Below are 11,451 nucleotides of genomic sequence, written 5' to 3' on the forward strand. Positions count from 1 at the left end.
ACAACAGAGGGAGGCCCGCATACCAGAAAAAAAAAAAAAAAAAAAAAAAAAAGAAACAAAATCATACTGTGTACTGTGTGTACTCTTTCACGTCTGGCTTTTCTTATTTAACGTTAGGTTTGTTTCATGTAGTTGTCAGTCATTCATTTGCACTGGTGTATACATTCGGTTCTGAGGTGTTTTCTCCAAAGAATTTGAGTTCACTCCTTCCACTCTGGCAAGTGCCCTTTTCCCAGCTGCCTCCTTCCTCTTCTTTGAACCGGCCTCTCTCTTCCTGCCTCATTAGTGTAAGGTTTAAAAGGCAAAAGATCTCAAGACAGCTGAGAGGTCAGAGGCATTATTTAGTTTGGCTGAAGGGGAGTAGAAGACGCCCAGGCACATGCTTCCTGCAGAGCAGCCCTGGGGCGGGCCCTGGCAAGAGGCTATGAATGCCTCCAGGGTCACCTGAATGTGTTGGCTGATGAGTTTATTTTTTTTCCTCCTAGGTGTGCCTGAAGCTGAAGTCACTTGGTTCAGGAATAAAAGCAAACTGGGTTCCCCTCACCATCTGCACGAGGGCTCCTTGCTGCTTACAGCCGTGTCCTTCTCGGATCAGGGTCTGTACTCCTGCAGGGCGGCCAATATGCACGGGGAGCTGACTGAGAACACCCAGCTACTGATCCTAGGTAAACACCTCGAGGCCAGCTGCCCCCTGTGGACCCCACTGGGGGTGACTGTCTAACCCACCCTCTACCTCCTCCTGTCCCTGATCCAATTAAGTGCATAAAGGTAAAATCAATATCCCTTCCCTTCTCCCCACCTTAGGGCCTCCCAGTAGAAAGAACACAGACCTTGGGGCCAAGCAAGCCAAGCAGACGTCAGTTAGAACCCTAGCTCTACTGCTGAGTCACTGTGTAACCTTGGGCAAGTCACTTAACCTTGCTAAGCCGTAGATGCTAATCTCTGTGTAGAAATTTACGGAAAAAGGTTGCCCATATTTGGGTAGGGGTTGGCAAATAGAGGTAACAGAAGTACAGCAGTCGCTCTTAACTCCTTCTATGTTAAGGACTTCTTGGTGAATCAGACGAAAACTGTAGATTACCTTGTCGAGAAAAATTCATAAATGCAAAATTTTTTGTAAAATTTCAGGAAGTTCATAGTCTAGTCCACCTAAAGTCCACACGTGTACACCCCCTGTCTTTGTCCATTCCGGCTGCTATAGCAAAACAGCCACAGATTGGATGGCTTATAAGCAACAGAAGATTGTTTCTCACACTTCTAGAGACTGGAAGTTCAGAATCCAGTTGCCCTCATGGTCGGGCTCTGGTGAAGGCCCTCTATGTGGCTGCAGAATAATGGCTTCTTACTGTGCCCTCATATGGCAAAAGGGATGAGCCAGCTCTCAGGGGTCTCTGTTATGAGGACACTAATCCCAATCAGGAGGGCTCCACCTTCATGACCTAATCATCTCCCAAAGTCCCTACCTCCTAATATCATCACCTTGAAGGAGTTAGGATTTCAACATATGAATTTGGGGGATGCAAACATTCAGACTACAGCACCCCCAAACATAAGGACCTCTGATTAAAGAGTCTAACACAGTTCCTGGCATAAAATAGTTACTTAAAAATAACAACAATTGCTGAGACACCATCAACACTCATTGATGCCCAGGGCTGGACTCAGCCACGTGCAAGCTACAGCCCTTTTGTCCCCCAAATTAGGACTCTCTGCTTCTCTTCCCCACAGAGTCTGGGAATTAGTGGGATAGGATAACGAAGCTTGTTTTTGTCTTACTTTTTTTAAAAGGCAATTATTAGAGCACATGTGCTGGCTATCTCAGGAAGAGAAAGCCATCATTCTTAGGGGAAAAAAAAAAAGAAAAATGTGAGAAATATGAAAAATTACACACCATGCATACATACACATACATACATTATGGGCTTCCTCAGGGAAAAATAAGTAAACTTTATATTTTCACACCCCAAATTGATGACATACCAAAACATAGGGTCTTCCCCTGCCCACTCAGATTTCAGAGATGCCCACATGGGTTTTCATCTCAACAGTGGCTGAATAAACCTCCAGTTATCTTAGGAAGCCACAGAAAATCAGCTCCGTGAAGGATGTGATTTGTTTTGTGTTGGATTTCATCTGGCTGAGCTGCTCATCTGGAGCCTGGGGCCCAGAGACTCTTGCCCCACACTGAGTTATGGAGCTTACCGTGGGCTTTTCCTCCCTAATAACCCTTCCTTGTCGCCTCTGCTAACAGAGCTGAAAGCATAGGATGTGTAGCTGCTACTTAGCTCCACCAGTGAAGTGTGTACGGTCTGGGAGCCAGATCTGCAGCATTCCAATGCTAATGCAGTGTGACCGTGAACATGGAGTTTGAAGAGCATGACGTCTTCCCATTTTAATCAAACTGGATGGGAAAAAAAAATCACTAGTTAGATTCTTAATTTTAGGGCTTTCTGCAATCAGAAGTCTTGGTTTATTCATCAAAGTTTGTTACTTTCTTTAGGTACTTTTTGGACATAGGAGTAGTGTTTCTCTTTTTTTTTAATTAGCCCAAAATGTGACTTAATTTTTTTTTTTTTTTTTTGCGGTTCGCGGGCCTCTCACTGTTGTGGCCTCTCCCGTTGCGGAGCACAGACTCCAGACGCGCAGGCTCAGCGGCCATGGCTCACGGGCCTAGTCGCTCCACGGCATGTGGGATCTTCCCGGACCGGGGCACGAACCCGCGTCCCCTGCATTGGCAGGCGGACTCTCAACCACTGCGCCACCAGGGAAGCCCTGTGACTTAATTTTTAAATGAGGGATTTCATGTGTAAAGCTGAGGTTTCATGCCAAGGCCTGTGACTTAACCTGTAATGTGGAGACTTGAAGTGTCATGAGGCTGACTTTCACTCATGTGTTCATATAACTATTCATTAAGTGTTGCCTCGGAGTCCCATGTAGAGCTTTAGGATAAATACAAGCAGTGAACTCTGTCCTTGGGGAATTTACAGTTTCCCTCAGAAGATCAGCTGGACATGCCCTGAAGAAGTAAATTATGACAGAAGCTGTAAGGACATTAGGAGGGTGTGACATTTGGCCCCGAAAGATCGATGGTTTTAAAGATGGGACATAACCTCCCCTTCTGGCTCTTAATAAATAAGCAAAGACTTCTTGAATTTTAATATTCTTGAAGGAATATTCAATTTCAGTACTCTTGAGAGAATTCCATTTCCCTCAATATTCAATTTCAATATTTTTGAGGGAATATTAAAAAGGATGGGAGGAAAAGAGTCTAGGTTTGAATGAACTGTCACTATCAGTTCCTAAAATGATGGTATATCAGAGTAGAAAGAGACCTTGGAAATGAGGTTTTTCATCATTTTATAGATGAAGAAACTAAGGCTTAGAGGGATTAAGTGACTTGCCCAAGTTAGTGAATGAAAGAACCACAGCACAAATTGAGTTCCTGAATCCAATCATGATGTTTTTACCCTATACCATATAAAGAATATTTTTAAATTATATAGAATATATAGAGAATGTCTTTATAATTTTTAATTTATATCTATAAATATATAAACTCATCACCGTTTTCTGTATGTGATGGTCTTTTGCAGTCAAAGGCACAGTAGACAGAAGGCATGTTTCTGAAGTAGATTCAGGCACCACTGTGACTTATTTATTTGCCATCCTTAAAAAGAACTGAACAAGGTGACAAGCACACAGTAGGCCCTCACTGAACACTGTTGAAATGACCATCAATTATAAGGGCAACCCTCCTGCTTCTCTTTCCACTCCAACAAGTGCTCTAGAGAAAAAGGTGGGAGTTGCCCTTGGAGCGTGAAGCAGTGCTACAGGAGATGAAAGAAGAAGGGGAACAGAATTCTGCTTCTTTCCCAGGAGAATCTGGGATCATCCTACCACTAGGTTCAGCAGGTGCTTGCCTCTTTATTTGTTCAGTGGAAATAATAAGCAAGCCACTGTACTTCCCTTTTTGTCACTTTTACCTCTGGTTAACTGTGATTCCTGATGACGTCAGCCCTGATTCCTTATAAGATTTTGAATAATAAATCATCCCTATCCTGCTTCTCTGATCCTACTTGAGCATAAAAATCCAGATCACAAAGCAAATTCCCAGCCTCACAATTGGACCCTTTTCTTCCTAGAAAAAAGCCACTCACAGGATCCTTCGAAATAAGAAATTCCTGTGGTGTATCCCAATCTGTGGGGACAATAACAAAGTACCTCCCTCTAAAGGTTGTTATAAGAGTTAAATGAAAAATATTTTAGCACAGGACTTGGCATCTAGTAAATGCTGAAGAAGCACTGGCTTTTTTAAAGTGCCTTTATAATATAGTTTCATTTAACTATGAGTTTATAGAGTACCCAGTGGTACTGTGGGATAGAGTGGCATACAGTAAGGAATTCCGGAAATCAACATGCCTGATTCTTATTACTGACCTTACAGTTTCAGGCATCAAATATTATATTTGAAATTCAGACTCACCTTGATGGGAACACCTTCTCTATAGGAAAAATGATGTTAAAGGTAACAATAGTAACGCCTGCCTTACACACAGACACACTTACATGCATGGCCGCCTCTCCCTCTCCCCTTAACACAGCCTTTATGCTTTAACCTGCCTGATGCACCATCTGCCTTCTCACAGATCCCCCCCACGTCCCCACGCAGTTGGACGAGATCAGGGCCCTGCTCTCAGCCACTGGACCGAACCTTCCTTCGGTGCTGACGTCTCCGCTGGGAACACAGCTGGGCCTGGATCCTGGGAATTCCGCTCTCCTTGGTGAGTCCAACCCTCTGGAACATTGGGCAGAGATCCAGGGCTGGACAGGATTTATGGGTGGGTGACTACTTGCAGGTGGGAGGGAAGCAGCAGTCAGGGGTGGCCAACAGGAAATCACTAAATTGCCTACAGAATCCAGACTCACCAGTGGAAACTTGGCTGACTTTCCATATGAGGTGACTGAAGTTCTTAGTCTGGACCTGAGCTTGTCCAGAGTCTAATGGGGCTCCTTTCTAAATCCTCTTGGGCTGATGCCACAGTCCAGATTCTCTCAGTCAGATTGATGGCGCTGAATTTGAAGAAAGATACAGCAGTGCAGAACAGCTCCTATATCTCCTCACCCCTTGCCAACTGTATCCCAGTACTCCTCCATTACCTCTTCTTACCTAAATTAGAGCTATAACCAGCTTTCAAGGAGAAAACTGCAATATCAGTACCTCCCAAAAGCCAGGCAATCTATTTAAACCTCCTTCAGTAGGTGTGGTGTAAAACCAACCCAGAGAGACTCCTCAAGGCAAGTGTTTAAGTAACTCCACCAGGTACAACTTCCTTGGCATCTGTCATTGGTAACCTCCACCAAGTTATTGCCCATGTGGCTGGCACCCTCTTGTAGCAGAGAGTTGTTCAAGGGCATCCACATCCTGGGCACCTCACCCCAGAATCGTGGAGATGCCAGAGCAACCTCTACATTCCCAGCATGACCTCTGGAGATGGTCAAGGTGGAGAAGAAGTCCTCTGCCCTCAAAGGCCTGGGAAAAACAGGCCTACAAAATGGAGAAAATCTTCATGCTCACTGTATGTGGCCCCAAATGTTGGTCATGGTAGCTAGAATTATGTCCTTGGCTCAATGTTGAAATTTCCTCTACTCTTCTCCTTGCCCACGTGCAGGGAACAGGAAGCCAATGGGTTCTCAGGCATACTGGTCATAACTTAACAATACAGCCCCAGGGCTTGGTATCTTTAGGGTTATAGCACAGAAAGATTACCTTCAGTTTTTGTTAACATCTGAAATTAGCAAAGAATGCATACAGGCCTATGAAAAAAGCTTCTGATTTCTCTGTTTATGATCTGGGTAAAAATAAAACACAGATACAGTAACGAGTAGCACTGTTTCTGGTAACAAACTTGGCATTGAGTTTTTCCATGTCACATTGATCAGAATTCACAGAAGTTTAAACTTGCTTCTTTTTTTTGTTTGTTTTGGCATATAAAGGGTAAATTTATTCCAAATTAAACATGTGCATTGTAAACTTTTTATTTTAGGCCCATCACTATGAGAGATTGTCGTAACTTATTATCATTGTCCGGTCACTAGCAGGGTGTGCAGCAGTTGTTTATTTTCAAGTTCAATAACTCTTGGGTCACTCAGGTGCCAATTCAGCGTGCTGGAAAAGTTGACCTGCTCATATTTTCCATGATAGCTTTACTTTCTTTCTCCCTTATTCTGGAATAATATTTTGTCTTATTTTAGCCATGGGCAATAAGAATTTATTGTTCTTTATGCTGCTGCATTCCATTCCTAGTTTATAGTGCTTTGTTACCTTAGACTCATATTTAAATCTAACAGTTAAGAGACACCTTAATGCCCTAGTTCACATCCAGACCGCTCCACCTGAGTAGACCACGGAGGCAGTATGCATAACGTCCCTGAATGTAACTGCATGGGCAAAATGGACTCTAGTGGTGAATGTCAGCGTCTTGCCAACTCCATTGAACTAGGAGAGATCCATGTGGAACCGTGGAGATGAATTAGGGAATGGTGTCAAGTATCAGGACTCTGAGAAGTAGGTCACTGGAGACAGACCAGAGCCTCATTGTTACGCTTTGATGCTGAGCACTGAAGGATGGGGGGTAGGGATTCAAATAGGCACAAAGGAAAGGAAACAGGCCCCCAAGGTGAGGAAGATGCCAGGAGCCCGGAGATGAAAACGTGTGGGATGTGCATCAGGTGTCTGTTCAGAAACAGCTGTAAGACCCCACTGCTGATGACAGGCAGCTAAGCTGGGATAGAAACGAGGGCTTCACAAGGAGCAAGCCTCAGCCAGAGCTTGTCCACTCAGGTGTGACTCCAACCCTTACCGGAAGCATTCTAACAGCCTCTCTCCATCTTGGGCCTCCCTGGCTAGTGACTCATCCTGATCGGTTAGTCCATTTGCTGCCCTTTGGACCAGCTCCCATCCCTGGCTCCTGTTGGTGGCCCTTTCAGACCAGAGTATGCGCTCTGGGTACAAGAAATAAGCCAGAGGCCAGATCCAGAGAGGATCTTCTGTGGAGGGTTGCTTAGAACTCAGAATGGTAAACAGCATCAAATTGTGGAGGACCTTGATTATTAGGTATGGGGGTAGCTTTGCTATGTGGGAAATGGGGAGGTATCTTTAGAGGGTTTTTAAGTAGGAGGATGATGTAGTTAAAGTAATACTTGAAAGAATTAATCTGACATTCTATAAGAGTGAGTAATCAATAGTGAGAGAGATTGAATGAAGAAACACTGTGCTGAGGGTAACAGATGTTCTAGATCAGGATGGAAATATATGGCAAAGATATTTGTTAATCACCCCTTCCACAGCCAAGACACCCCTAATCAACCATGACACTCAGCCCAGGCTCTGCCTTGAAATTCATTTTTTTAACCCTTTTGTGTATGTGTGTGTGTGTGTGTGTGTGTTTAAAAAATTTTATTGAAATACAGTTGATTTACAGTGTTGTGTTAGTTTCAGGTGTACAGCAAAGTGATTCAGTTATACATATATATAAATATATGTATTTTTTAACATTCTTTTCCATTATAGGTTATTGCAAGATATTGAGTATAGTTCCCTAAAACAATTATACCCCAATAAAAAAATAAATTAAAAAAATATATATGCTACTATATAAAAAATAGATAACCAACAAGGAGCTACTGGAATTCATTTTAACATTCTGACCAAGCATGTTGGCGATTGATACATAGGATGAAAGCCATTTGCCAGCCCCATTGTAGCCAGTAAATGTTGAGATTCATGTGTATGTATTTCTCCCATCTACAAGGCTACTTGGCCACAACAGATTCAAAGAGCTCCACGGTTCTGTGGCACAGGGACAGTAACTCATGGGCCTTGATTCTCGTGTTTTCATGGGAGGAAGGGGAGAAGGGATATTTGGGGTTTTTAAAGCCGTATGTCAGCACCAACTCTTTTCCATAAAGGTTGAGTGTTGAGAGTCCCAGTAGGTGAGTCTACCCAGAAATGGCTGTCTTAGTTTTCAGACAGTCTAGCATTGTTTTCACTTCAAGCCACTGTTACAGCTTTCAAGAAGGAATGTTGATTGAGTGACACGTGCATGGGCTCATCTGAGCCTCACTTTCCATAACTGTAAATGAAGACTTGGGACAAGGGAGTCCCTTGCTGCTCTCACACTCTTTGCTATATGACATAGACATGGAAAATGCCCAGTAGAGGCTCGTCCATGCCGAGTTGACCTAGCCTAACTGAATCCCTTGTCCCGGGCAAGGCAGATGCTAAATTTTTTGTCCTTGTTTTCCAGTTCTTTGTGCAGGGAGGCCTAAACTGCGCCATCTGCTCTGGAGGGCAAGGCCAGCGCCCATGCCACCACCTTTGGTGTTCCAAGGCCAAGCAGTACCCTGCAGGGTTCCATTTTCAGAGCAGCAGCATCTCAGGCCTCCCCACAGCACCTAAACCCATTTGCAGCCTTCTGTCAAATATTTCTTTTGGCCACTAAGGCCCAAGATGGATATTTCTCACAGCATCATTTATAGGGCATTAGCATTGATATTTTTTGAAAAATAAGTTTTACTGGAGTTTTTATTATAAGAGCAATGCGTCTGCATTGTAGAGCAATTAAAAATAGAAGCAGAAAGAAGAAATGAAAATGATCTATAATTACCTGGCCCAGAGGTAACCAGCACAAATATCTTTTTCCTAGCCATTAATATATACATTATATATTTTTTTATCTAAAATGAAATCATACTCTAAGTACTGCTTGTAACCTTTTTCACTTAATGGTACATAAGAGTCATCTTTCCATGTCTCTAAATATTTTTCTACAGTTTTATTTTTGATGCCTGCATTAGTAGGAGGTATCATATCTTATTTAACCAATTCTCTAATGTCAAACATTTAAATTCATGCAATCTCTTGCTAATATAAAAACATAGATACTCAATACTCTGTAATGACCTGTATGGGAAAAGAATCTAAAAAAGAGCGGATAGGGCTTACCTGGTGGCACAGTGGTTGAGAATCCGCCTGCCGATGCAGGGGAGCCGGGTTCGCGCCCCGGTCTGGGAGGATCCCACATGCCGCGGAGCGGCTGGGCCCGTGAGCCATGGCTGCTTGTAACCTTTTTCACTTAATGGTACATAAGAGTCATCTTTCCATGTCTCTAAATATTTTTCTACAGTTTTATTTTTGATGCCTGCATTAGTAGGAGGTATCATATCTTATTTAACCAATTCTCTAATGTCAAACATTTAAATTCATGCAATCTCTTGCTAATATAAAAACATAGATACTCAATACTCTGTAATGACAAAAAAAAAAAAAAAAAAAAAAAAAGAGTGGATATATGTGTATGTATAACTGATTCACTTTGCTGTACAGCAGAAACTAACACAACATTGTAAATCAACTATACTCCAATAAAAATTAATTTTAAAATAAAAACATAGATATGAATATTCTTATTCCTCTACCCTTGTGTGCATCCCTGTTTACTTAGAATCAATTTCTGGAAGTGGAATTATTGTGTCCAAAGTTTTGTATATTTTCGGTTTTTGCTGTGTGTCGTCAAATTGCCCTCCAAAAAAGTTTTACCCATGTACGTATCCATCAGCACAAGATGAGAATTCCCATTTCCCGCAAATATTACCAATACTAGGTATGGCCAAGTGTTATTATATTTACCATTTTATTAGATGAATATACAATAGGATAAAATATAATACAAAAAAATGGTATCATTTTTTATTTTTATTCCTTCTATTATGATTTTCAGTCATTTTGTTTTTATTGCTTATCAGTCATTTATATTCATTTATGAGTTGCCTGGAAAGGTTCCTTGTTAATTTTTATAAGTATTTATCCTATTTTATTGATAAGATACAATACATATTCAGGTATTTTTGCATTTATTTGACATAGAATTTTTTTTAATTGAAGTTTAGTTGATTTACAATATTATATTAGTTTCAGGTGTACAACATATTGATTAAATTTTTATAGATTATATTCCATCTAAAATTATTATAAACTGTATTCTCTGTATGGCTATTTTCTCTGTTTGTACAATATATCTTTGTAGCTTATTTGTTTTATACATAGTAGTTTTTTGGGGTTTTTTTAACATCTTTATTGGAGTATAATTGCTCTACAATGGTGTGTTACTTTCTGCTTTATAACAAAGTGAATCAGCTATACATATACATACATCCCCATATGTCCCCCCTCTTGCATCTCCCTCCCTATCCCACCCACCTAGGTGGTCACAAAGCACCAGGCTGATCTCCTTGTGCTATGTGGCTGCTTCCCACTAGCTCTCTATTTTACATTTGGTAGTGTATATATTTCCATGCCACTCTCTCACTTCGTCCCAGCTTCCCCTTCCCCCTCTGCGTGTCCTCATGTCCATTTTCTATGTCTACGTCTTTATTCCTGTCCTGCCCCTAGGTTCGTCAGAACCATTTTTTTTTTTTAGATTCCATATATATGTGTTAGCATACGGTATTTGTTTTTCTCTTTCTGACTTACTTCACTCTGTATGACAGACTAGGTCCATCCACCCAACTACATATAACTCAATTTCGTTTCTTTTTATGGCTGAGTAATATTCCATTGTATATATGTGCCATTCATCTGTCGATGGACACTAAGGTTGCTTCCATGTCCTGGCTGTTATAAATACAGCTGCAGTGAACATTGTGGTACATGACTCTTTTTGAATTATGGTTTTCTCAGGGTATATGCCCAGTAGTGGGATTGCTGGGTCGTATGGTAGTTCTATTTTTAGTTTTTTAAGGAACCTCCATACTGTCTCCATAGTGGCTGTATCAGTTTACATTCCCACCAACAGTGGAAGAGGGTTCCCTTTTCTCCACACCCTCTCCAGCATTTATTGTTTCTAGATTTTTTGATGATGGCCATTCTGACCCGTTTGAGGTGATACCTCATTGTAGTTTTGTTTAGTTTTGTTTTTGGGGGTTTTTTTTAACATATTTATTGGACTATAATTGTTTTACACTGGTGTGTTAGTTTCTGCTTTATGACAAAGTGAATCAACTGTACATGTACATATATCCCCATATCTCCTCCCTCTTGCATCTCCCTCCCACCCTCCCTATCCCACCCCTCCAGGTGGTCACAAAGCACGAAGCTGATCTCCCTGTGCTATGTGGCTGCTTCCCACTAGCTATCTATTTCACATTTGGTAGTGTATATGTGTCCATGCCACTCTCTCACTTCGCCCCAGCTTCCCCCTCCCTATTCCGCCCCCCACCCCGAAGTCCTCAAGTCCTTTCTCTATGTCTACGTCTTTATTCCTGCCCTGCCACTAGGTTCATCAGTACTTTTTTTTTTAGATTCCATATATATGTGTTAGCATATGGTATTTGTTTTTCTCTTTCTGACTTACTTCACTCTGTATGACAGACTCTAGGTACATCCACCTCACT

General features: G+C 41.8%; 1 protein-coding gene across 1 annotated transcript in view; it reads left to right on the top strand.

Moving 5' to 3' along the window:
* ADAMTSL1 (ADAMTS like 1) overlaps window positions 1–11,451 on the top strand; it is a 475,524-nt gene that overhangs the window by 380,266 nt on the left and 83,807 nt on the right. The window contains exons 22-23 of the mRNA XM_024126824.3: window positions 486–665; window positions 4,647–4,781. Coding sequence (XP_023982592.1) covers window positions 486–665; window positions 4,647–4,781 — 315 coding nt within the window. The remainder of the gene's footprint in view (window positions 1–485; window positions 666–4,646; window positions 4,782–11,451) is intronic.

Source organism: Physeter macrocephalus, chromosome 9, assembly GCF_002837175.3.
Source record: "Physeter macrocephalus isolate SW-GA chromosome 9, ASM283717v5, whole genome shotgun sequence".
Lineage (NCBI taxonomy): Eukaryota > Metazoa > Chordata > Mammalia > Artiodactyla > Physeteridae > Physeter > Physeter macrocephalus.